A 24736-nucleotide genomic window follows, 5' to 3' on the forward strand; every position below is an offset into this window, starting at 1 on the left:
TCCTGCGCAAGCAACGTGTTGAATGTCTGGATGGTGCTGCAATAAAGCCGGATCCTGGGGAAAAAGGACGGAGGGCGCAGAGCAAGCAGGAGGCACCTGCCTCTGCCTTGGGGGCTCCAAGGGCCCTTGGAGAGCAGGCTCCCTGGGGAACTTGGAGGGCAGCGGCCCGCGAGCGCCTCCATTCACCTCCTGGCCCCCAGGCAGCCGTTGCTTCTCCCCAGCCGGGATGAAGCCCGGGGGCCGGCGGTTGCTGACCCCGCCCAGGCCGCTCCCTCCCCGGGCTTCGGCTGGTGGGTGCGGGCGGCCAGGCGCCCCTGCTGCGACGGGGAAGGCAACTCCAGGCACCCTAATGCACCCCTTCAGGACCTGGTGCCAGCCGCGGGCCATGGGTTTTGTAGTGCCAGCGTCGTCAGAGGCGGGGCTGGCCTGGGAAGGATGGGACACCCATGGGCCAAGGACCGACACTCCCGCCTAAGCAAACCGCATGTTTTGTTTTTATTTTAGAAAGATTTATTGCTTTATTGGAGAAAGTAGGCCTGCGGGACCGGTCCCAGGGGCAGCAGCGGGTCCGGAAATCCCGTTCAGCTGGTTCCACGGAACTCAGCAGGGGACCTCTCCGGCCTGGGCGGCGGACCGCATAGGCTTCCGCCGCCTTTCGGCTGGGAAGCATGGGACTTGGAGGCCAAGCCATCCGCAGACACCGGGTCGGGTAAGGGCTGGCTTAAATTGCAAGGGATGGGGCGTCATGGAGCCCAGCCGTTCCGAAAGAAGACTTATTCTCCACTCCAAAGCCCCAATTTCTCGCTTCGGGAGCGGCCCGACCACGCGCGGATTTGAACGGGGACAACCACCGTTGCCGTGGAAACCATGGCGGCCGCGGCCCGGGCAAGATGGCCGCCGAGGGCCGCGTGGTAGGAAAAACGCTTTGGGCGTGCCGCTCTGGGCCGCTCGTACGCACACTCGGTGGTACGGGAGTTTGGCCCGCAAGTAGAGGTACGCATGCGTCCTCGTAGGGTCTGCTCGCTGGTTGAAGAAGCGTTCACTGAGGCTGCGAAGGCCCCTAAAACCGAGGCATGCGTGCCCGCAGGAGCATGCGTCGCGGGTGCAAATGGCCGCGGGGGGGGAGGAGGGAAGAAGGCCTTTCTGTGCGCCTGCGCGCTACCTCAGCGCAACCCCCGGGGGATGAGGTAGGACGTTTCCTAGTTGGGATTTTTTTTACCACTGGACATGCGCACTGAGGGCCGCTGGCCGGAGCGTACGCCGGTGAGCATGCGCATTCGCGTTGCCCCGCCCTCCGGCGCCCGCCGCGCACGCTCGGAACCGGCTTGGCCCTGACCCGAGCTGGGGCGCAGGCGCGGCGCGGCGTCTGCCGAAGAGGCGCCGCCTCCTTCCTCTCGCTTTGGGCTGGGCTTCGTCGCCAGTGCGCGTGCGGCGACGGGGCGGAGGGGGAGAGAGCGCGAGAGGAGGCGATAAGTGCGCGTGCGCACTGCGGGCTGGGTTGCAGCAGGCAGCGGCGGCGGCGGCGGCGGTTGAGCTCGCGGGCGGGTGAGTGGGTAAGTGAGTGAGGGCGCGCGGGAGGGCGGGCGAGCGCGCGCGCGTGTCCGTCCGTCCGGCCAGGCGCCCCCGAGGCCGGGCGGCGCGGCGCCCGCCTCAGACCAGGGGCCGCCGGGCGCGCCAGGCGGCGGCGCCGGCCGTGGGCGCCGCCTCTCGCGTGGCGTGGAGCGCGGAGCGGCCTGCCTCGGCGGCCGCCCCCTCGGCTGAGTCACGGGGCGGGGAGCAGGCGCCGGCCCCGCGCGGCGCTTCGGGGCCCCGCCGCCCCCCGAGGATCCCTGCCGCGGGGGCTTCCGGGGAGGGGGCGGGCCTCGGCGTTCGGGCGAGCGTTGGCGGGGTCCCGCCGCCGCCGCCTCCACGTGTGCCGCCGGCCGCGCCTGGCTGCGACGGGTGGGCGGCGCGGTCCAGCGGGCCCCCGGGGGGGCGGCCTCTGGGAAACCTCCCGGCCCGCCAGGCCGGTTTGGGTGGCTGGCGGCGGCGGCGGGCGGGCGGCGGGGCGCCGCTGGGCGGGGCGGGGCGGCCCGTGCCCGCGGGAGGGGCTCGGGGGTTGGGGCGGCCCGGATCGAGGTCTCCCCGCTCTCCCCGCGCTGCGGGGCGGAGGGGGCAGGAGCGGGGCGGGTTCTCGCGTGCTGGGGAGGCGAGAGGCGCCCGGGGGCGCGGGGGCGGCGCTCCGGGGCGGCCACGGGGAGCGTGTCCTGAGCTGAACCCGGGGGGCGGGAGCCCGGCGGGCAGGGGCCTCCCTTGAGGGCGGGCGGGGAAGGGTCGCCCTCTGGCCGGCGGGCGGACGCCCGGCCAGGCCGGCAGGGAGCGGCCGAGCCGTGAATGGACGCGGCCGCCCCAGACCCAGGCCAGGGGCGCTCGGCTGGGAGAAGCGGCCCGGGGAGGCGGCGGCGGCGGCGGGACGGCGGCCCTCGCCTGCCGGTCAGTGGGCCCTTTGGGCTCCCAGCCCATTCGGAGGGAGCGCGTCCTAGGCCGGGTTCGCGTGACATGTGCACCCCTGCCGCGTTTGCACAACGTGCCGCGGTGAGCGGGATTTAACCTTGACTAGGCTGTGTTTTTTTGTGTGTGGTTTGGCTTGTGCAAACCTGGCCCGTTCTGTTACCTTGTGGCGGAGGAGCGCATTATGCGAACCCAAAAATAGGTTAATTCAGAAGCCCAGTTAAGCCGGTTGTGTGACCTCAGTCTTCCAGGGGGAGAAGCACATGGTTTCCCTTTAAAGGGAAGGTGTGAGTGAAAGCCGATGTCCCTCCCCTGATTTGGGGGTGATGGGAGTGCCGCAGGAAACGGGTAAGAAAGTAGAGTTTGGGCTTTAAGGGAGCTTTTTATACCGTGGGAGTGAGCTGTTGGGCGGGGTAACCCTTTTTTGCGTAGAAATGCAGGGGTGGATGGTAGGACTTTGAATGGCTTCCAAATGGTCCCAGAGAAGGTAAAACAGACCCCTTAAAGAACAAAGGTGCGACTCCGAGTGGGGGAGCAAGTGTCGCTCGTGGAGGTGCTGCTCTTGCAGCCCTTCGCAGGGGGGCGCGCCGGGGGAAGCAGCCCTCCCCCTCCCCCCCGGAGGGGGTGGCCTTTCGGCGTGGCTGGTTCAGTGCGCGGACCTGGCGGGGTCCTCCCTGTTCGCAGCAGCGCGGCGTTGGCTACCTGGGCTGGTTTCAGGGCAGCCCCGGCTGAGGCTTGCTCGAAGGCGAGGGGTGCGTTGGGGTGTGCCTCGGCCAGAGCATTGTGGCTCCCTGCAAGGGCAGGGCAAGGTAGCTTGGCTGCGGGGGGGCTCTCGTCCGTGGCAGCCGTGTTAGTGGCTCCGGATGGGCAGCGGTTGCGTGCCCAGGCGCTCTTCCTTTCCCCCGGGTACGTGGCCTCCGGGCCAGTTTGGGGCCCCTTGCGCCGGGGAGACCTCGTGCTGGGTCGCGGCCCGGCCTGGTGCTCGAACGGCCGCTGCTGCGGGAGGCGCCTCCTGGGGCAGGCTTGAGGGTTACGGCAGAATCTGTTCCGCGACGGAAGCACGCGCGGGCCGAGGAACACGCGCGGGGAAGCCTCTCGGAGTGCGCGCCGCGCGCCAGAGCCGGAGGACGGGGCAGCCGGGGCGTCCCGCCTGCCCTGAGACGGAAAGGGGGGGTCCTTTCCTCCCAAATGTTGCCGCTCCCTTCCCCCTCCCCCCGCCGGTCACGTGCTGGAGCCTGGCTCTCCGCAGTGGCAGCTTAGCTGAATCATGCTCGGCGTTGGCAGGAGCGGAGGGAGTCTCCCTCTGAACATGTGGCACGGAGGGCTGCCTGCCTGCCTGCCTGCCGCTCGCTCGCAAAGTGGGTTAAAACTTCCTGCCTCGCTCTGCAGCTCCCTCCTCCCCTGCCTCTGCTGCTCGGCGGCGGACGAAATCAGAATGAAGGAGGTGGCGGCGGGGCTCCGGGGCGCTCCAGCGCGGCGAGGGCGCTGCGGCCCCCCGCGACTGCCTCCGGAGGAGCTGTCAGCCTGCGGGAGCTGCGACGGGGACCAGTCATCCTGGTCCATTAATGGAGCCTCCGGCGCGTTGGGGCGGCGGCGGTGGCAGAGGCGGCCGCGAGCTGGGACCGAGCGGAGCCCGGCGCGCCTGGGCTGCTCCCGGCTTGGCGTGGCAGGTGGGGCCGCGCAGGAGCAGGCGGCTGGGCCGGCGGCCCCCTCGCGTCTCCGCTTTGTCTTAACGCTAGGGTGAGCCTGCAGCACCTCCCCGGGAGCCGAATCTCGTTTTTCCAGCTCTGATGTAAGCCGGGGAGGGTTCCGGCTAACGTGGGGACCTGAGCCTCTTTGTCCACCCTCCCGCAGCCCCTGGAGAAGCCTTCCCGGAGGGCAAATCGCCCTTGCTGAATCTGGGACTGGGGAGGGGAGTTGGCAAAAGGTGCTTGGCCTGTCCCGAAATTCCTTTCCAGGAGGACGGGTGCTGAGCAGTTCTTGCTTTTAAGCATGGGGTTGTGTTGGGGAGCTGATGGGGGTTTCTGACCTCCCCCTTCAGGATCTGCTTAGACCTTCAAGCCTTAAGGCAGGCTGTTTGCCTGGTGAAGCAATTGTCCTATTTACATGCTCAGAACGGGGATTTTTTTCGTAAAACAGTAAGCAGGCTCCTTGGGGCGTAAAGTCTCATTCTTTGCTAGGACTAGGCTGGAAGTTTTTTTAAAATGTAGGCTGAAAACCAAAATGGGCTTTTTCGCAAACCAAGTTTACTTGTCCCCCCTACCTTTCCCACAAAGCCAAACTGCTGTGCAACTCCAGATTTTAAATCGCATGTTTGAAATACGTTTCGGAAGAATATTTTGCCATAGGTCACATTACTGAAATTGCTCCTTTGGAGTCATTAGGACCTTGAGACGGATCGGAGCAGTTGATCCCAAAGTAGGAGGTGGGGAATCATGAAGCTGAAGGTGTGGTTGAAGTACCAGGCTCGATAGTTGCCGAATCCCCGGCTGATGACTGCCCAGAAAGCACCCTTAAAGGCTCATTGCTGGGTTAACAGAGGGCTGCAGGGCAGGGGGGCTTTTTGAGGTGTGGGGCCTGTGCAGGGTCCTGGGAGATGGCCTAGAGGGAACCCCTGTGGGATACGTCAGCCTGTGTTGTGGGCAAGAATTGCCAGAGATTTTCAGGAACAGACATTGGACTTTAGGGCCAGTTTTGCCCAACTGAAAAGATGTCAAATTAGTTTAGTGGTTGCCTTGGCAGCTTCCTTTTGATGGGTAAAAATTATAGGCAGGGCCATGGGGCAGCTGACCTCTCCCTCTCCCTAGATTCAGATTAGGGTTAGGCCCAATAAACCTCCATAGTTTTCATTTCGTGCACTGTGCCCCCCCCCCCATAGCCAAGCATCTGGTTACGCATAAGCTGAGTGGGCAAGATTGCCGTAGAAAGCAGCGGGGCTTCTGGGCTCTCGGTCCCAAAGAGTTGTAAACAGAATGAATGGGCTGGCATGGTGTGCTCTAGCAAGCGTGTTTCTCGCGGTGCCTGAATCTGGAGGAATCATCGCTGTGGACCGTTTTGGTGGCCTTTGGCAGGAAGCTCTCTAAAAAGGCTTTGCACGGATGCTCATCCGAATCCGGCGTCGTATATTTAACCTCTTCCCTTCCAGCTTCTGCAGCTCTGGGAAGAGTGGGCGTGCTCGTGGTGTGCCAGCCGGGGGGTAGGGAAACTTCCTGTGTGGGTGTGGCGCCCGCAGTAGTTTGAAGGAAGAGGGTGCTCCGCCCTGTGTTGCCTCTTCCGCGTCTTGCCCGGCCGGGCCTCTCTTATTCTAGTTCGTTCCGTACGGGAGGGTTGCGGCAGCAGGACTAGGGCAGGTGGCCTGCCAAGGAGACGCAAGCCCGTGTGTCCTGAGACTCCTGCTCCTCCTTTCCCAGCGGTTTCCACAACATCTGATCCACCATGGCTGATGACCTAGACTTCGAGACCGGCGACGCCGGGGCCTCCGCCACCTTCCCCATGCAGTGCTCCGCCCTCCGCAAGAATGGCTTTGTGGTGCTCAAAGGGCGTCCCTGCAAGATTGTGGAGATGTCCACTTCCAAGACGGGCAAGCACGGCCATGCCAAGGTAAGCGGGCATGATCCGTGGCAGGAGGCTGCTTCCCTTTCTGGGGCCGTGTCGGGGAACTCCTGGCTGGGGATGTGTCTGCGTGCTCAGGCGGGAAGCAGACGGTATCCTTCCCTTACTGGGTACCAGCACGTCTGTGCCGTGTGTGCGCGCGCCTTTGTGCGGCTGGCCGGAGTGGGGTTGCCCTTGGACATCCTGGCAAGCGATGAGTGATGAGCGAGTTACCTGGGGAGGTTAGAGACGGGGGCCATTGCCTCCTGCGTAGGGCCCTGGGCTCCGGTGTCTCCCCTGGGAGGAGGGGGAAGCACGTGTCCGTGAACAGGAAGCCAGAGGACTACCTTGTTTCTGCTTGGCGGAGGAGATTCCCCTCTGGCTTCCCTACCTGGCATCATGAGGCTTTCATCTTCCAGCTGTGAGACGGTAGAAGGCGCCATGTCTGCCCGCCACCTTTCCCCAGCCCCTGCGGGCCTTTGCGACTGGGACTGTCCCGCCCTTCTAGTTCAAACCTTCCTTTGCTTGCGGAGCTGTGCCCTGTATAGGTAGACTCAGAGTAATCCCACGTTTAGCCCCAAACAAAAAATCATCCACCTTCTCAAACAAAACATTAATGGAAGCCCATAAAGTTCTGAAGATGTGATGATACGGACAAGGAATGCAGCTGGTTTAAGGCACAAGACCCCCAAATGGTACCATGAGATCTGTGTGTGTCGAAGAAAATAAAATAAAACTGGTGCAGGAGTTGGGAGAAACTAGAATGGAGTGATTGAAAGCTGCAGCAGCTGCCTTCCCCCCTGCAACCTTTGCCTACCCCTTTACAATAACCCCTCCTGGCCCTGGAGATCCAGGAGCCAGTCCTTTGCAGATTGGATGACTAGCACGGTGCTCTTTGTGGGCTCTCCTTGGAAAGAAGTCAGCTGAGAGAATTCTGGCTGTCTCTGTAGGCAGAGCGTTGCTGCGTGCGCCTTCATTCCCGCTTGTATCCCACTGGCTCTGCAGCTCCTCTGTCTTCTCCCAGACCAGCTGGCCGGTGCCTGGTTCATCTCAGAAGGCCGCTCTCCTTGTCCTGCCCGTAAGGCCTCTTCCCTGGAATGATTCCTGGGCAAGGGCTGCTGCAGGACGCCACAAGTGCTGCTGGCAGGGCTATTCCTGGAGCCTTCCTTCCAAAGGCAAGAGAAGGAAGGAGGTCAGGCATTTCACTGAGCCCTGTGCTCTGGGGAGGCCCTTGGGCACATCCTAAACCAAGACTGCCTTGGGGGACTAAAGGCTGGAATTAAATTTTCTTTGCTTATGGAGGTGGAAGTTCCTAGCTGAAATAAAGCTGGATGTTGGTAGCCGGTGTTGCCTGGGAAAGGGTGGTCCGGGGTAGACGTTCAATCCACATCCCGTTCTGCCAAGTTAAGGGAGGGGACTAGGCAGTCTTGGGGCTCCCTGTGTTCCAGGGCAAATCCACCCAAATCAATGGTTTCCTGGAATATCCCCGGCTGTGTTAATACAGCAACTGCATTGGTGTAACGAAACTCTTATTTAATAGCCTTTAGGATTGTAAGAAAAATGGGTACAAAAACTGGGCTCTTTTCTGGGGCTCATTTTTAAGACTCTTTTAAATGTTTACTGCTTTAATACAATTACCAAATTTAAAAAGTGTTAATGTAAATAAAATGAAAACAAGTTACAAAAATGAGCTACCAAAAGGAAAACCTAAAACAAGTACAGTGTATATGCAACAACAATTGCATTTATGTAAGGATTGCCACCGTTCAGTTTTTAAACAACTGACCACGTGGAGTCTTCCTGCCTTGCCTTGTCTTTACGCCCAGAAAGGCCCCTGTTCCAAGGGTGAAAGCCAGCACGGCTCATCCAGCCAACCGTCGGCATCTGGAATACAAGGGTCTTTCCAGCAACGTACTACCTTTTTTGGCAACGGTCCAGACTTGGTAAAACCAAAGTTCTTCATAGACAGACAGATTCTCAATTTTTGCAATGTAATTTAACAACACTGACTTCCTTTAATCTTTCTGCCAAGGATCTGGTTTGCCATAATAAGATTCCACACTTAAGCAGCTATCAAGGGGAATGGCCAAATAGGTTGATTTTCTTGTATCTTCGAGGAAGGTAAATAGCCCACATTTAAAAAAAAACCATACAGTTTTAAAATTGACAATAAAAACTGTATAGTTGGTTAGCCTCTAAAAAGATTCCTCTGGTACTCAGAATCGGAGGGGTTTCTGTGCGTCTGGTCCAAACAAAGATTTTAACTGAATCCATTGCCATTCATCTCTTTTTGGCAAATTGCATTCTTTTGGCAGTGTTTCACAATTTTTAAAGTTTCAGTGACTGGCTGTTCAAGAGTAACTCCCATTTTCAGTCCACACTTTCCAAAGGGACGTTTTACCCACAATTTTTAAATAAGGGTCGTTCCCCCAATCAGTTTCTCATAAGAACAGAAATCAGATTTTAACTTCTTGCGCAATAGCGTCCAAATATGTCTGACCACCTTCAATGGTGGAAATATAAAAAGATTTCTGCTGCACTCAGGATTTCTAAGGGGCCAATTAACAGCTCCAGAAGGGTCCATCATAGTACATCTATATACTACTAAAACTCTGTCTGTCTGTCTGTGACCTCAAGTTAGCCCAAAAATGGTGTGTTACTCCGCAACAATTTTTGAAATCAAGGTACCTAAAATCGGCTAACTTAAAGGATGTGTAAAAAAACCCGGGGCCCATTACTCCTGTGGAACTGTGATTTCCACGATGTTTAGACCAGTTTTATTTGCAAAGTTGTGGCCGTCGCAGCGTCCCTGCTGTGACGTGATTGTGATTTCTGACGTTCCCTGCCGGGTTCCCACAAGCAAAGCCAACGGGAAGCTGGCAGGAAAGTCGGAAGTCGCTCCTGCTTCCGTTGCTTTTTTGCCTGCCCATGGTCTTTCTGTTTATCTGTTTCGGTAAGTAAATATTCACTTACTGAAGTTTGTTTGCCACTACAATGATCTTTCTATTATTTATGTATGCTTTTCTTAGGTGATCACGGGACCGTCCAACATTGGGGTACAAAAAAAATAGGGTCAGCCTAAAATCGAGCGTTCATTTGGTCACATCAGACTGCATTCCCTTTCTCTCAAAGGATGACCCGACTGGTCACCGGGTTCTCTAGCAGTCAGTATTGTTTTTATTCCAGCACAAAAGTGTCCAGTGCTGTAACTGAATTAAAAGCCCCATACTTTTTAACGCAAGCCATTAGAGTTTCAGCCTTCCATTAGAATGCAGTCATTAACATATCAATGGATTTTAAAATTCCAAGTGGAATTAACCTAAACTTCCCTCTTAAGATGTCTCCTCCATCCTGTGACTTGTTAGTAGCTGAAAAGTCCTTTCTGCTTTACCCTGCCGGACATACGGACACGCTGAGCACATGGTTTGGGTAACCGGTCCCCACCCTGAAATTCCTTCTGCTGGTGATGCCTGAGCTCATCTGTTTTTGTGGACTGGGGATTTCGGGGCTTGCACAAAGCCACCGTGTCCAACCTTTTTCGGAGCTGTGGGTGCACTTGGCGTGTGTTGTGAATGCCACCACAAAAGCCTGCCAGGAGAATGAGGAACCCTTTCCAAAGAGACCGGCAATGTGCCCCAAACCTTGGGCGCGCACAGAGGCAAGGCCTAAGCCTGAAAACACCAGTCTGCTCATTTGAACTCAGTTCTCCCTTCTCCAAACCGGGCCTCCTCCCCGCTGGCCTGTAAGGTCCATGTGGCCCATGGGGGGTTCTCTCCATCTCAGGATCTGCAGATGCCTGTTCTGCAGGTATCTCAAGAGCTGCCGGGGTGGGGGCATTGCTCCCTCCTTTTGGGGAAGGCTGCACCAGCTTGGAAGGGAAGCGCTGGCCTCTCAGAGCACCCAGGGCTTCCTGTGATAGGATCACTCCTAGCCGCTTTGACATGTTCTTGTCTCTTGAATGCATATTTCAGTTCAACAAAAACACGGAAACTGCAGTTTTTCCTCAAGGCCACAAAAGCGAGCCTTAAAGGCACTTAAGGCATCAGGTGGCTGCTAGGATTTCTTTTTTTTTTTAACAGGTTCAGAGCCTTGGGAGAAGCAAGTGGGGTGGGGTGGAGCCTGGAGAGCAAGCAGAAAGTTCCCCCCAGTCCCACCGGAGGAAGATGAGATGGCACCAGAGCAGTGTTCCTCAGCCTCACCAGCTTTTAAGGTGTGTGGACTTCAACGCGTCCCTGGCATTCCCGGAGCTGGAGTCCACACGTATTAAAGTTGGTGAGGTTGAGAAGCACTGCCGTGGTGCGCAGGGCAACTGAAAGGCCCTCCAGCAGGCCGGGGTGGGGCGAAGGGGAGGGGTCCGAGCAGCACTGCGTACGTTCTTGTGACGGGGGCTCTCTGGGTCCCTCCCCCACCAAGGGACAAGGGACGCGCTGTTGTTGGAAAGGAGTCCCCTTTACCTTCGCTAGGCAGGGGTGCTTCGTCCTTTCTGCCTGCCTTGTATGCGCAAGGGATCGTGCAAAGGCCAACTTCTTTTTCTCCCCCCACCCCCGCAAATCCTAGGTGCATCTTGTGGGCATAGACATCTTCACTGGGAAGAAATACGAAGACATCTGCCCCTCAACTCACAACATGGACGTGCCCAACATCAAGAGAAATGACTTCCAGGTAGGCACCCGAGGACAGGGGCAGGGTCTGCCAGCAGTGGTTGGTTTTTAGGCCTCAGCGCCCCTCCACCGGCCTGTGGCTCCTCCACGGGGTGGAGAGCTTCCCTGGACTGCCTCCATCATCCCGTTGTGGGAGGGCAGCGATTGGTCAGTCAACCCAGGCCGCCTTTTGAGCCTGGCAGCCCTCCAAAGCAGACCAGACGAGGAAACAGAAGCCATGCGCGCCAACGCTATTTTATTATGGGGTTATAGCAACAGAATCTGCAAGTCTGAATGTGCCCCCCCCAATCTTCGTGAGAACTGGGGAGGGTCTTGTTTGAGGCACCTTCTCGGCTTATGCTTCCGGCCCAGACTCAGGTCTCTCTTATCTGACCACCCCCTCGGTCGGGGCTCTTCCTCCTGCTTCCGGAGGTGATCCCTTCTGCCCGCTGCAGGACCCTTCCCTTTGTCCGCAGGGGCTCTAAGCTGCCTCAGTGGGGCTTCTTACTGCCCCAAAGGAGTAAGGGGGCTATGTCATGAGGGGATTATTTCCAGGCTCCTGTTACTGGTTGTTTAAAAGGTTTGTATGGTCGCCCACCTTAGAGCACCATGCTGGGTGGCTCACCACAACAACAAAACCACCAAAATCATAAAAATTCTTGCCATGAATTGAACTGCAGTCATGTGACAGTATTATTTTTTGATTTATGTTTGAAGTGTATAAAGCCACTCAGCTCTAACAGCTGTGGGTGGGGTACAGGGTAGCTGTCACACAGTCCAGTTAAAATAACACCACTCACCCCAGCGGCAGGAGAAAAGCAACCAGCGAAAGGAAAGGCAACCAGATTGGCTGCTCTCTCCAACCAAAGGCCTGGGGAAAGAGCCGGGTTTTCAGGGCTCTTCTGAGCGTGGCCGGGGTGGGGGCCCGCTGGATCATGCAGGAGGGCCTTCCAGAGGGCAGCTGCTGCAGCAGAGAAGGCCTGCCTCCTGGCCCTACCAGATGGCACTGCTTCATGCCAACTCTGCCTGATTGTATGGACCAAGTAGAAGCCACGGAAGACAGATGGTCCTTTATAGACCATCATCCGTGGCAGCTTTAAGACGTGGACTTCAACCCCCAGAATTCCCTAGCCAGCAAGGTTGGCTGGGGAACTCTGGGAGTTAGAGTCCACGTGTCTTAAGGTCTCCAAGGTTAAGAAACACCGCTTAGATAGACGAAGCACTTTTGTCCTCTGCTTTGGGACGGAGGCCGACAAAGGTGATTGGTTTGAGTCCTGCCAGGGCGCCGCTGCTGCTGCTGTGTGATCCAGGTGCCACCACGGCCCAGGAGAGGGGCGGAGGCTTTGGAAAGGCCCTCAAGGGCTGGCCAGCGCAGTGCTCGTGACCACCTTCCCCTTCCTCTTGCGTTGCAGCTTATTGGGATCCAGGATGGCTACCTTTCTCTGCTCCAGGACAGCGGGGAAGTCCGGGAGGATCTGCGTCTCCCTGAGGGAGAACTGGGCAAGGAGATTGAACAGAAATACGACAGCGGAGAAGAAATCCTGGTGAGAGCCGGCCGTTTGGGGTCCCCCCCCCCGTGCCCTCCGCGTCTGGGAGGCGGAGTCGCGAGAGGCCGGGCGGCCCCCTGTGCCTGCCCAAGGAGCGTGATGGGCCCAGCGCCCGACGGGTTGGACTCCCTCGGGGCTGGAGAGGCCTTGCTTCGGGGTGGGTGGCAGTGTGGGGGAGAAGGCAGAAGCCGAGCCTTTGGCCCCCGAGCTTTGCCCCCCTCGAAACTGGGCTCGCTCTCCCCTCAGATCACCGTTCTGTCTGCAATGACTGAGGAAGCCGCTGTCGCTATCAAGGCCATGGCCAAATAGAAGAACCACAGGTCAGTCCCCAGTGGCCGGGCAGGGCGGGAGGAGGCGGGCCGGCTGCCTTTGCGCTGTTCCCTGGGGGGCTCTGTAACCCCCGCCGTCTCCCCCTTTCCCGCAGGCAGCAGCCGCAGCAGCCGCTCCAACTTGTTATGAACCAGAGAGGATCGCAACCCGCAGACTGTCAGATTTGGCTCCAAACCACCCGAATCTTTTTTTTTTCTCTTTCCCTTCCTTTGAAACGAAAACAGAATCCTCCCGCTCCTCCCTTTTGAATTAAACAAAAGAAAACCAATGTTTTATTTTGTGGTCTTTTTAAAGAAAAAAAAGGAAAAGCTGGATGCTGATGTAATCCTTCATTATTATTTTTCTTGTTTGGCCCCTCCCTCGCCCCTCCCCTCCTTCCCCCCTCCCCCTCTTGGGTGCTAGTAACACTACAGCTGTTTTCTGGCAAGAGAAGTTGAGAATTTGCACTTAAAGGAAAATATTTAAACTGCTAGAAGGAGGGGGAAAACACAGCAAGAGACTTCTGTTTAACTTTTTTTGGCTTTCGTTCTTCTTTCAAGAGACGGCGGCAATTGGGGGGAGCTGCCCCTCTCCAGGAAACAGCCCACCGGCCAAGCGAGATGCGGCCGCGCTCTTCGCCCCGTCCGAGGTGTTCGTGCTCGGGAGCGTTTCTGTTGAGGGTTGGTGAGGGGGGGGCGTTTTTCCCCCCCCACCTCTCTCCCGGGTGGTTGCAGCAGTTGGTCACTTCCCTCGCGCTGGGAGGTTACCCATTCGGCGCATTTCTTTTGGGGAGGGGATCCCCGCCCTGGCTGCTGAGCTTGCTTGCACCCTCTCCTCAGTCCTTTCTGGAGCCCACCCGAGCCTGCCTTGATCTGGAACGGCGGGGGGAGGAGGGTCCCTGCCAGGCCCGGGACGGGGCAGCTGCCCCCCCCCGGAGAAGGAGCAGGGTTGCTCTGGTCCCTGCCAATCATGTGTGATTGCCTCTCCCCTCGCCCTCCCCGCCTGACCCCCCACCCCCTGTGCTGTAGCTGCCTCTGAGCGCCTTGTCCTCGGGAGTTGGCATCACCAGCACCGCTCCCTCCCCAGGCCCTTCCTGCTGGGTAACTGTCCCCACCCAAGAGCTGTTGAAGGTAGGGATCTTTGGGGGTAACCAGCTAGCACCCCGACTGTCTCCTTGGTTCATAGTTACTCCCCTCTGCTGTTCACAGGTCAAGCTGTGGCCTCTTCTCCTCCCCTCCCTCCCCCCCGTTAATCCGACCCATTTGTTAATCAACCTCAATAAAAACAAGTTTAATACGAATGCCTGGCTCCAGCTGTGTCATTGCAGTGGCAGAACGGGAAAGGGCCTGCTGGGAAATCGAAGGGGATACTTTTGGCAGGGTTGTGTTTGAGCAGGGTTGCTCAACCTCGGCAACTTTAAGATGGGTGGACTTCAACTCCCAGAATTCTGTGCTGGCTGGGGAATTCTGGGAGTTGGAGTCCGCCCATCTTCCAGCGGCCGAGGTTGAGCAACCCTGCATTAGTTAAATCAGGATTGGCTTCCACACGTTGCCGGAAAGCGACTGCGGTGTGTTGGGAGTCCTGGGTTTTAGGCCAAGAAGTAGGCGTATCCAATGCCTATCAAAGATTTTCATAGTCTATGATTCTCACAGTCACACTAAGAGGAGCCTAAGTAGGAAGCTGGTGGGGAAGGGGGCTGTGGAAAAGGAGATAGTAAAAGCAGAGTTTCATGAAGGAAGAATAGGGCAGCACGAAAAAAACGGCTGCGTGCACAACGTTCTGAGATGGAAAGGCATGAGTCACCGAGCAGGCCGTGCAGCTAGCATGGGTCTCTAGGGATGGCATGAGGAAAGATGCGCAGAATGAAGCCTGCGCTTTAGGCAAGGTGAAAATGAAAAAACAAAAGCCGGCACCCCAGCTGCTTGGGGAAGACAGCAAAATGTGGCTGAGCATAGAAATGGCTGAGCTACTTGGCTCCCGTATGTTTTGTCAGGCAATTGTGAAGAGCGGAAGTGAAACCTATCCTGGGTAGGAGCACCCCTCTCCAGGGCCGGATTGATTGCACTTGACAATGCTGCAGGAACTTGCTAATGATCTGGCTGAATGTTGAGAAATCCAGATGAACAAGTGAAGTGCCAGGTGACTACAGGAAGATGGATGTCCGTCTCTATTTGGAAAGGGGGGTATGAGGAACTGCAGGCAGATTGACATCAAAACCCAGGAAGGTTCTAGAGCAGAATATAGAACAGCCTCTAAACTGCTTGAAAACTGCTGCAAGTGCTAGAAATCAGTGTGGTCAAGAGCAAGCCTCACCAGACTGAAACAACTGTTTTGACTAGAAGTTTAGTAGATTGTGGGAATGCTGTTGTAATATATCTTGGTTTTAGTGAAGTATTAAAAATAGCATTCCGATTGGCAGTATAACCAGGTGTGAGCTGGGTGGCATGATTATTTACATAGCTGGCTCAAAAATTTCATTTGGAGACCATCAATTTCTCATTAAAGTGGGGCAAAGTACAAATGGGGTGCCAAAAATTTAAATAGCTTGCTAGACAACATTTTAGACAGCATGGGATTTTCTGAATCCGTTTCAGGCCTGGATGACAGCCATGCTGGTTGAGTACTTTTATGAGGACTTCAATAGATGTATATTCAATTACCATGGTGTTCTTGATTGCGTCAGAACTGAGAAAGGATTCTGCTCCTTCCTTAGTGGGCAGTTTCAGTGGATTATGGGGATGTTGAGGATGGCCTGGTTACTCACATGTAAGGAGCTGTGAGATTCATTCCTCCCCCATCTTTTTAACATTTATAGGAAGCCCACTGGTTTGGGGTATGGCATCAGCCTCCTGATGATGCGCAAATTTACCTCACTTCCTCAGGTCAAACCGGTGATGCCAGAGGCGGCTTGTCCTGGTGTTTGCAGGCCATCAGCCTCCGCACAGGACAAGAACTGAACCTGGACAAGGCGTGGTCGCTATTTGTCCATCAAGAATCTTGGGTGGCTCCAATGTTACCTCAGGGAAGAACTACCTCCAACTTGGGGTTCTTCCTGGATTCATGGCTACCTCTGGATGGGCAAGTGGAGGTGGTGGACAAGGGGGCATTGCCCAGCTCTGGCTGGTGTGCCAGCTGTGGACCTCCTTGGAGTGTGAGGCCTTTGTATCCGTCACTCTCATTCTCATCACCATCAGCGTAGATGGTTGCAACGTGCTCCAAATGGGGTTGCCTTGGAAGGCCACGCAGAAGCTACCACCGATACGCAATGTGGTGGCCCAGCTGCTGTCTGATATTGACTGCCAGGAGCATAATTCCCTAGTGGTCAAGGCTCTGCACTGGTAGCCAATGGTCTTCTGAGTGCAATTCCAAGTGCTAGCTTTGCCCTAGAGAGCCCCCCGTCTTCGCACCCAGGCCGGCCTCTTCAGGTCAATGTGCTCCAGCCAGAATCAACCTGTCCGATCGGTACATCGTGGGACAAGTTCTTGGTCATCCCACATGTTCATGCGCTACGGTGCTGAAGCCGTAAGATCATGTTTTTCTATTAAAGCGCCCACCATATGGACTCAACCCCCGCATCAGATGCTGGGTTAGCCCCACTGTGATGACTTCTGCAAAGTAAAACCCAAATTATCCTGGAGGGTCTTTGCGAGCTGAATACCATCTTGCTCTTTTGCTTAAATTGTGGGCTGTTGTGTAAGTGTCACAGGATTGTTGTACAACATAAACTGTACAGGGAACAGGACTTGTTGCCCCCCACCCCGCCAGCAGATAATTACAAGCTGAGTCAGCAACGCAATTTCAGGGTGTTCGACAGGCAGAGCAAATCACAAGCAGCAAGCACTTTATTCTGGGTTGGTCACACCACCTTGTGTTGAGTTCCAGGCACCACCTTTTAAACACAACTTAGACATCATGGAACAAGCTCAGAGAACAGCAGCGAGGACCATCAGAGGACTAGAAACTTATGGCAATACATTAAGCGCAGAGAACGTTCAACCTTGAGAAGGCGTGGCCGAGCTGGCAATGGTTGTACTCTTCAAGTACTTGAAAGGATGTCACCCAGCAAAGCTCTCCAGATCCTAGAATCACAGAGCTGGGAGGAGGCAGAACCACCATCTAGTCCAACCCTCTGCAATGTGGAGGAAAACCAATCAAGCGATCCAGGAGAGGCGGCTGTCCACCTTCTTCTTAACAGCCTCCAGAGACGGAGAACCCACAACCTTCATGGGTAACCTGTTCTACTGTGGTGCGGACCTTACCATCAGGACCTTTTTCTTTACCTTTACATGAAATCGAGGTGGCTGCAGCTTCTGCTATTTCTGGTCCTAGTTTCTATGGCCTCCACCAATAGTCCGCAACGGTCTTCTCCGTGGCTTCCTTCTATGTGCCTGAACCGGGCTATCGGGTTAGCCACCTTCCCTTTGGATCCCTGCCCTGCCCAGGGGCTAGGCTCCCTGGCCTAGGTGGACCCTGTGCCTCAGCCCCACCTGCTGGTTGGGGGGCTGCTCTGTGGAGGACCTTCTCGCAGAGGGGAGCAAGAAGGAGGGCTGTTCCTTCAAGCATAGCAGGGACACCAGAGAGGAGGCTGAACCCCGTGTGAAGCCGAATTCATCACCATTTGGAATCGGCTCTTGCCAGTTGCAGGAAAGGCCCAATTCTGCTTTTCTGGCCCAAGCCTGCGAGGTAGGAGTTGACCAAAACTTAACCCACCACGCAAAAATACACACGGTTTCGCTTTCTTCTGCTGCAGCCTAATTTGCAAGTGTGCCCTCCGATCCTGGCTTCTGCCACCATGCTAAGTGGCTGACTAGGGCTTGGGACAAACCACGCCACGCTCACCCTCCTCGGAACGAAGGAAGCAGAATGCACTGAGAGCGCAATTGTTGCTTTTGCAAAATTCATGACGCTTTGGGAGGAAGGCAGGGACAGAAGTATTCCTGTGCATACAGTTATCCTAGACGGCTCTTCTGTGGTCACGGGGGGCACGGGGGGGGTCGGGCGGGAGGCTGAAGCGACCGCTGGGGCCCGCTGGTGCTCACTTGTGGTAGAAACGCTGACCCTGTGGGTGCTGTATAAACGGGTGCCGGGGTGCTGGCTGGGGAGACGCCTGGAAGCCAGACTGCAAGACAGAACCCATTTCAAGGAAAGAGGTTTAAACCCACACCGCGCAGTTACGATCAATCCTCTCTTGTGGGGGAAAAGTTACATCGCGTGGTACCAACAGCCTTACACGGCCCAGGCAGCAAATAGTATTTAGCACCTCTTCTTAAGTTCCTGCTTTTCCCAGTCTAAAATCTCCCCTTTGAGAAAGGACTGCACGCACTTTGGCAGGCTGATGGACAGACAGTAGGGAGGCATACAGGCAGTCCTTGCTTAACGACCACAATTGGGACTGGAATTTCAGTTGCTAAGCAAAGCAGTCATTAAGCGAATCCGACCCGATTTTACCACCCTTTTTTGAGCGGTTGTAAGTGAATCACCGTGGGTATTAAGTGAACCACATGGTCATTAAGCGAATCACGTGGTTCCCCATTGATTTTGCTTGCCAGAAGCTGGACGAAGGGAAGGTTGAAAGTGGTGATCACATGACCACGGGATGCTGTGATGGTCATAAATGTGAGCCAGTTGCCAAGCGCCCAAATTGTGATCACGCGACTGCAGGGAACGCTACGACAGTCATTAAGTGTGAGGAACTGGTTGTAAGTCGGTTTTTCCAGCACTGTCGTAAGTCCAAACTGTCACTAAACAAATGGTTGTTAAGCGAGGACTACCTGTACTGGCCGCTTGCCTCTTTCCAAACATCCCTCTCCCAGCCTTGCACCCATTTTACTGTTACTTGAACTGCTCGTTTTTCAAGGAGGCAGCTAAACATGTATTTTTCCAGCAGCCCTTATTTTCGTGATATTTGCTGATTTTTTAAAAAAACTGCTGCTTTGCACTCAAAGCTGCCAACATTTAACTGCCTGCATTCGTCTGCTGGGCTTAAAAAGAAAAACAGAAAAGGCAGAAAAAGAATCCTGAAAACAGCTACAACTGTTGAAGAAGGAATCAAGCCAGAGGAAATAAACTGAATTATTTTCTCTCCCCCTCCACTTCTAAACGCAGCCTCGCTTCTGCACCTTGGTTATTCCCTCCAGGTTTGGACACAGGAGCTAGCATTTCCTTCCTACTGAAACGCAAGCATTCTGTACGTGCTCAGAAGCACTCCCATTACACGTTAGCAGCAGCCGTTGCTTTAGATCCGACCCCGCTTCCATCTGTCAGAGAAGAACGTACCGTGTGAGGCTGCTGTGAGAAGCTACCAGGAGAGGCGGGCCGGGCTGTGTGAGTGTAGGCCAAACTGGGCTGCCGCACAATTAAAAAGCGGAAAGAGAAAAGCAATTAACATCAACAAGCAGTTCAGAGCAGGACAAGAAAGGAAAGCAGTGGATTGCTGGCTCTCCTCTTGCATGATGCTAGCAAAATTAAGCGGCAATCATACTCGATTCCGGAGGGGCAAAACCACTAAGGGGAACCCAGGCTGTTTAGACAAGGCGCACCAACTTGAGCAGCCAGGAAGGAGAAAGGCACCCGGGGGGGGGGGCACGGACACCAGGCCTTCTAACCTTGACCTTACCTTGGCGGTGGTCTGCATTTGGACGGGGAGCTGAGAGGCTTGTAGGAGCCCCTGGTTCGGATGAAGGGCCTGGGGGTGCATCGGACGGAGGGTCGACTGAAAGAGAAGCGCGAAGCCACGAAGGATCAGCCCCACCACTCGTCTTGCCCAAACTGATCCCCTCCCAAGGTGAAGGGAGGTGCCCGCTCAGCACATCTGGATCCGTTCAGGCTGCTCCAAGACTGAGTTTTGTCCAACGGACGCCTTTCTACGTTCCAGACTCAAAATTAAGACGTGACTTCAGGTCCTCCTAATTATGCCTACCGGACTGGTGGGCTACCCCTTGACCAACCGCTGGTAGCTGTGGGGACACCCATTTGGGGAAGGCTGAGCTAGGGGATGGGAACAGCAGATTAAACCCACCTCGTTTCTGGGAGCTTGAGAAACAAGGGCAAGACACACACACACCCCGGACAAATCATCCAGACGAAGGCGGGAGGCTTGTGGTTTTAGACCAGCCTTTCTCAACCTTCTGACCCTGGAGGAACCCCTGAAATATTCTTCAGGCCTCGGGGAAGCCCCCTGCACATTCGGGCTCAGATATAGGCCGGAAGTTACAAAATAAATATCCGTTTCCTGGGTAGGCCTGTATACGTGCATTATCAGTGTTCTTAAACTAAAAGTAAAGAATGAAACTTGCCTCTTTAATGTGAAGTTGCCTGAATTTGAAATAACTTTTTAAGCAAATCGTGATCTCCCAGGGAGCCCTGGCCTGGACTGAGAGGCCTTGAGTTCTGGCTTGGCAAAGTGATTTATTGAGGAAGCTTGGGACAGGAAAGTTAAATTCCTGGCCACGCTGACGTTGGTTTGAAATGGGCAGCTATATAAATTGAATTAATTAATTAATTGCAAGCTCCTCCGAAGACCCTCTGCTTGAAAACTAGTCGATTGCAACCTGCCAAACTAAAAAATGTTCAGGACCTGAACTCACCGAGTCAGAAAATCCAGACTGCTGATTAGCATGTTCCAACTGCTTCTGAAGAGGGATGGTGGTGCTCGGAGGGATGAAACCTAATCAGACACCAGGAGGTGCGATAATAATCACAATGAGGGGAGAAAACGAACATCCGTGAAGCGTCTGCGTTTTGGAAGAAGGTGCAAAGGGCAAAGTTCCCTTGACTGGACTCCTGCCCTGGGCAGGGGATGGGCTGGATGGCCCAAGGAACCCCTCCTGGCTAAGAGCAGGGCTTACCTGCCTGGGCAGCAGGGAAGTGACCATGGATTGCATAACCAGGTTGCTGCTGAGACAAATACTGCATTGTGGAGAAGGCAGATGGGCCTGGGAGTGGGGGAGGAAGAAGGAGGGGCCGTTGGTTCTTCTTCTGGCCTGTTCTGCCCCAGCAAGTGCCAGGAGGCTCCCAGGCTGCCCGCTGATCCCCCTTTGTCCATTCTCTCCATCTTCTCCTCACCTCGGATTGACTGACTGCTGGCATAGCTGACGGGCACCGTGTGCTGGCTCTGGCCCACGGCGTAGGGGCTGTGCCCAGTCTGGCTGCCCTGGTACTGCCCGTGTTCTGGGGTGCTGGCTGGGAAAGCTGGTTGGGTAGCAAAGTGCCGCGTCTGCCAGGGAGAAAAGGCCACCCCAAAGTGGGCATCAGAAGCAGCCTCCGCTCTTTTTCCTGGGCGATTCAGTCCCTGGAGCAGTGTTTCTCAACCCTGGCAACTTTCAGATGTGTGGACTTCAACTCCCAGAGTTCCCCAGCCAGCCATGCTGGCTGGGGAATTCTGGGAGTTGAAGTCCACACATCTGAAAGTTGCCAGGGTTGAGAAACACGGGTCATCACCACTGAAATACAGACCAGGAAGCAAGTGGGTAAGTCCGTACTGTTATCATCTTCCTGGTGAGGATAATCCAGTGCTAACCATTTTTATAAACCGAACTGTAGTGGAGCTTAACGTGTTGTGCGAACTAAATAGTTGCAGGCTGCAAACCATACTTGATGGCGCAAGGTACTGCATGAGCCTAGCCTACCGTAGCTTATTCAAACAGCCACAAGGAAGCACACCAGGTTTAGCACAATGCGTGAACCAGTCACAGACTTGTCAGAGGGCACCAAAGGGCCTTGCAGGGGAGCCTGGATATGAACCCAGATGCGGCACCCAGTTACTCAGCACAAACCCCAACGACAGCGCGCACGAGGGGCGGTCTGCACCAATGGGATGCATGTGACACCACCTCCCCCCGCAAGACCATGCTAGCTAGGATCCAAGCCACCCCCTAGCCAAAGCGTTACTACTCAGCGCTTTGGGGTGAGTGCGTGCAAGACTCCTCCTGTTTGTTCACCCCTGCTGGGGCTTTACCGTGATCACAGGAGGTCCAAACATCTGCTTGGCTCGATCAGCTGAGATGAGGGTCCCAGCCCGGTTATGCCCACCCGGACTCCCTGCGGAGAAAGTGCACGGTTTAAACTGAAAGAAGTTTTTTTAAATGTTAATTTCTATCCCACCTTTATTATTGTTATAAATAGCTCAAGGCGGCGAACATACCAAATGCTCCTTCCTCCTCCTGTTTTCCCCCCAGCAACCACCCTGTGAGGTGGGCTGGGCTGAGAGGCTGGCCCAAGGTCACCCAGCCTGCTTTCATGCCCAAGGCGGGACTAGAACTCACGGTCTCCGGGTTTCTAGCCGTTGCCTTAACCAATGCTCTCTCCCCAGCTGCTTCTCCAGCGTGGCAGAGAAAGCGAAGCCCGCCTGGCATCTGCTTCTCAGGGGCTGGAGACCCACCAGTGGCCCGATTCACTTGCCTGCCGAGATCGATCTCAGCCCCCACTTGGCAGAACCCGGACCCACAGCTGAAGCCACCCACCTTGCATGTTGAGGATGTGGGTGCCAGCGTGCACGGCCATGCCCTGCTGATAGGCGGCAGCTGCCAAGGTTGTCATATCACTGTGGGGGGGCAAGCAAGGGAAAGCTGTCAGCCCCCCAAGAGCAGCATGGAGCTCTCTACTCGGTGTCAATCAACAAGCCACTGCCTGGCACAATTCTCCACTTTGTTGCAGTCAACACATCGCGAACCCCAGCTTGGGTGCCGGTTCTTGTCCCCCAGGGAAAGAGAAGTCCCCACCTTGCAACCCATACTGGTAGTCCTCACTTAACAACCACAATTGGGACTGGAATTTCGTTTGCTAAGCGAAGCAGTCATTAAGTGAATGTGACCCAATTTTATGGCCTTTATTGTGGCGGCCATTAAGTGAATCACAGCGGGTGTTAATCAAACCACACGGTTCTCCACTGATTTTGCTTCCCAGAAGACGACTGGGAAGATTGAAAACGGCGATCGCGTGACCACAGGATGCCGCAACAGTCATAAATGCAAACAGCTTGCCAAGCGCCCAAATCATGATCATGTGAGCACAGAAGGAAATGCTGCAACGGTCCCAAGTGTGAGGACAGGTTGCAAGTTGGTTTTTCCAGCACCTTCGTAAGTCCAAACCGTCACTAAATGAATGGTTGTTAAATGAAGATTCCCTGTATTTCTTTCTTTAGCAGCTATCTTACGTGCCATCTGCATGGGAAATGTGCTTTTCCAAAAAGTTTTAAATGCAAAAGCGTTTCAGGCAGAGAATCCAGCTGGATCATTCCCCATTCATTTCCCGAAAGTCAAACCGACTGGATCTCAGCTGTTCGGGGCCGGGTGAGGGGCTGGGCGTGCTCTCTCCCGATGTCCAGCAGCGTCCTGGATGCTGCCGTGCTGCTCTGGCCAGCCCGAGAGGGGGGCAGTGCTGTTTCCAGCCTTCTGGGGCCCGGAGTTAGAGGGGGCGGGCCACGGCCGGTCCGCAGGGAGGGTGAGGGGAGACCCGCCTCCTCCCCCCCGCCCCCCCCCGTTCTTGCCCACCTCTGCTCCTTCCGGCGGCGTTTCTCCTCCTCGTGCAGGACCTTTTTCAGCTGCAGGAAAAGTTGGTGCTTCTCCTCCTGCAGGGCCTGCAGCTTCTCCTGCAGCTTCAGGATCTGTGGGGAGAGCAGGGAGGGGCGGTCAGGGGGGCCCGGAGCCGCGGGGCAGGGCGGGGCGGGGCTCCTCCGGCACCCACCTGCTCCTTCGTCTCCTCCAGGGACATGCGCTCCTCCATCTCCTTCCTCCTCCGCCTCTCCTGCTCCTCCTTCATCTTCTGCTCCATCATCTTGTCCACCTCTTCCTCCTCTGCGGGACAGAGAGGGGCTGCTGCTCAGGCCTCCAGCACCCGCCCCCCACCCAAGGGGGAGGCAGGACTGGCCCATCTGGCAGGCCCCAGGGGCAACCTGTTCACCCCCGTCCTCGAGGAACTCTTGGTCTGCTCCCGAAGGTTTCCGGAAGGACCCTCAGCACAGCCGATGAAAGGGGCTGCGCTGAATCAAACCCTAAAAGCACCCCAGTGGCAGGGCGCCCTTCGCTGGACACGCCAGAGCAGAGGCTAGCTGGCCATTTGTCCAAGGGCTTGGATTCCTGCACACGGCAGAGGGCTGGGCTGCATGACCTCAAGGGCCCCCCTGCAGGGAGTGTTTATGATCCCCAATGAAAAAGCGACCGGCCTCTTCCACCAGCCTGGAATCGCGGCGCCATCCGCTCCTGCACGGCAGGGAACAGGCCCACTCGGGCTTTGGAAAGCTCCCCCCAAAGGGGCAGCCTCTCTTCGGGGGTCTCCCTTGCCCGGGGCAACGAGGCCGCCCAGAAGGGCATCCAGCTGGGCGAGAGCCAAGCCTTGACGTGCCCACGGAGCCCACCGCTCCTGCTGAGCCCTTCCCTGGCACGCTGGGCTGCGACGGGGCCGGTCGCCTGTCCGCGGTGGGCACGGGCCCTCCGTCGAGCCCGGGCGAGCGCGCTGGAGCGGGCCGCCGCCGCGACCCCGGCCCGGCGGCGGCGCAGCCCTCCGGGAGGCGACTCGCGGCGGCGGGCCTGCTTCGCGCCAGCCCGGGGCGGGGGGACGGGGCGGCCCGCGGCGTGGCGCGGCGGCTCGGCCGGGTTGCAAGCGGGGGCCCGCGGGCGCACCTCCCGCGAGCTGCGCCCGGCCCCGCGCGGAGGGGAGCGCGGGCCGGGGAGCCTCCCCGCCCGGGGCCCGGGCTCACCCTGCCGCTTCCTCTCGCGCTCCACCATGACGTGCCGGTGCAGGGCGCGGGCCATGGCCGAGCTCAGCTTCGGGCGCTCCAGCAGGGCCGGCATGGCGGCGGCGATCCTCGCGGCCCCCCCGCGCCCCCGGGGGCGGCGGCAGCGGCGGTGGCGGCGGCGGCAGCAGCAGCGGCCCGGGCCCCGTCCTCCGCCCCTCCGCTTCCTCTTCCGGGTCGCGGCGGCCCCTCCCCTGGAAGGAACCCGGGAGGCGGGGCGGGGGCGGGGGCGGGGGCGGGGGCGGAGCTTCCCCTCCCCTCCCCTCCCCCTTCCGCGTTCGTTGCGGGCTGGGAAGCGGCGCGCTCGCAAGGCGGCACCGGGTCGCGGCCCCCCCCGGGGGGCTTCCCTCGGGGGGCCCCCCGGAACCAGGAGAGCGGGGGAGGGGGCGATGCCGGGGGCGCCCCAATGCACCGGGCCGGGAGGAGCC

The 24736-nt window shown here is 56.9% G+C and overlaps 2 protein-coding genes across 5 annotated transcripts; one reads left to right on the forward strand and one right to left on the reverse strand.

Annotated features, from left to right (window-relative positions):
• The first annotated feature begins 1387 nt into the window (after positions 1-1387).
• On the forward strand, positions 1388-12866 carry EIF5A (eukaryotic translation initiation factor 5A). Of its 3 annotated transcripts, none has more exons than XM_063301710.1 (6): positions 1388-1545; positions 5901-6090; positions 10639-10743; positions 12134-12265; positions 12515-12588; positions 12693-12866. In XM_063301710.1, exons 2-5 carry the CDS (start codon positions 5926-5928, stop codon positions 12575-12577), a joined length of 465 nt encoding a protein of 154 aa, XP_063157780.1. In that variant the 5' UTR covers positions 1388-1545; positions 5901-5925; the 3' UTR covers positions 12578-12588; positions 12693-12866. The 3 variants fall into 3 exon arrangements, with proteins under 3 accessions (XP_063157780.1, XP_063157782.1, XP_063157781.1); XM_063301712.1 differs by having other exon boundaries at positions 12697-12866; XM_063301711.1 differs by having other exon boundaries at positions 1463-1553.
• A 3535-nt stretch (positions 12867-16401) lies between these two features.
• GPS2 (G protein pathway suppressor 2) lies at positions 16402-24394 on the reverse strand. 2 transcript variants are annotated; one of them, XM_063301705.1, is made up of 11 exons: positions 24273-24394; positions 23261-23370; positions 23068-23180; positions 22039-22118; positions 21534-21616; positions 20642-20792; positions 20425-20511; positions 20164-20243; positions 19194-19289; positions 18854-18922; positions 16402-17696 (listed from the first exon to the last, which is right to left on the reverse strand). In XM_063301705.1, exons 1-11 carry the CDS (start codon positions 24364-24366, stop codon positions 17613-17615), a joined length of 1047 nt encoding a protein of 348 aa, XP_063157775.1. In that variant the 5' UTR covers positions 24367-24394; the 3' UTR covers positions 16402-17612. The 2 variants fall into 2 exon arrangements, with proteins under 2 accessions (XP_063157775.1, XP_063157776.1); XM_063301706.1 differs by lacking the exon at positions 18854-18922.
• Positions 24395-24736: the final 342 nt, after the last annotated feature.

The sequence above is a fragment of the Candoia aspera genome, chromosome 4 (genome assembly GCF_035149785.1).
Source record: "Candoia aspera isolate rCanAsp1 chromosome 4, rCanAsp1.hap2, whole genome shotgun sequence".
In the NCBI taxonomy this organism is placed as follows: Eukaryota; Metazoa; Chordata; class Lepidosauria; order Squamata; family Boidae; genus Candoia; species Candoia aspera.

Coding starts and splice junctions, on each gene's coding strand:
- GPS2 (XM_063301705.1), bottom strand. CDS start 24,366: ATGCCGGCCCTGCTGGAGCGCCCGAAGCTGAGCTCGGCCATGGCCCGC. Junction 20,244..20,424: donor CTTCCCTGCTGCCCAGGCAG/GTAAGCCCTGCT, acceptor GTGTCTGATTAG/GTTTCATCCCTCCGAGCACC. Junction 19,290..20,163: donor AGTCTGGATTTTCTGACTCG/GTGAGTTCAGGT, acceptor CTTCTCTTTCAG/TCGACCCTCCGTCCGATGCA.
- EIF5A (XM_063301710.1), top strand. CDS start 5,926: ATGGCTGATGACCTAGACTTCGAGACCGGCGACGCCGGGGCCTCCGCC. Junction 6,091..10,638: donor GCAAGCACGGCCATGCCAAG/GTAAGCGGGCAT, acceptor CGCAAATCCTAG/GTGCATCTTGTGGGCATAGA. Junction 12,266..12,514: donor ACAGCGGAGAAGAAATCCTG/GTGAGAGCCGGC, acceptor CTCTCCCCTCAG/ATCACCGTTCTGTCTGCAAT.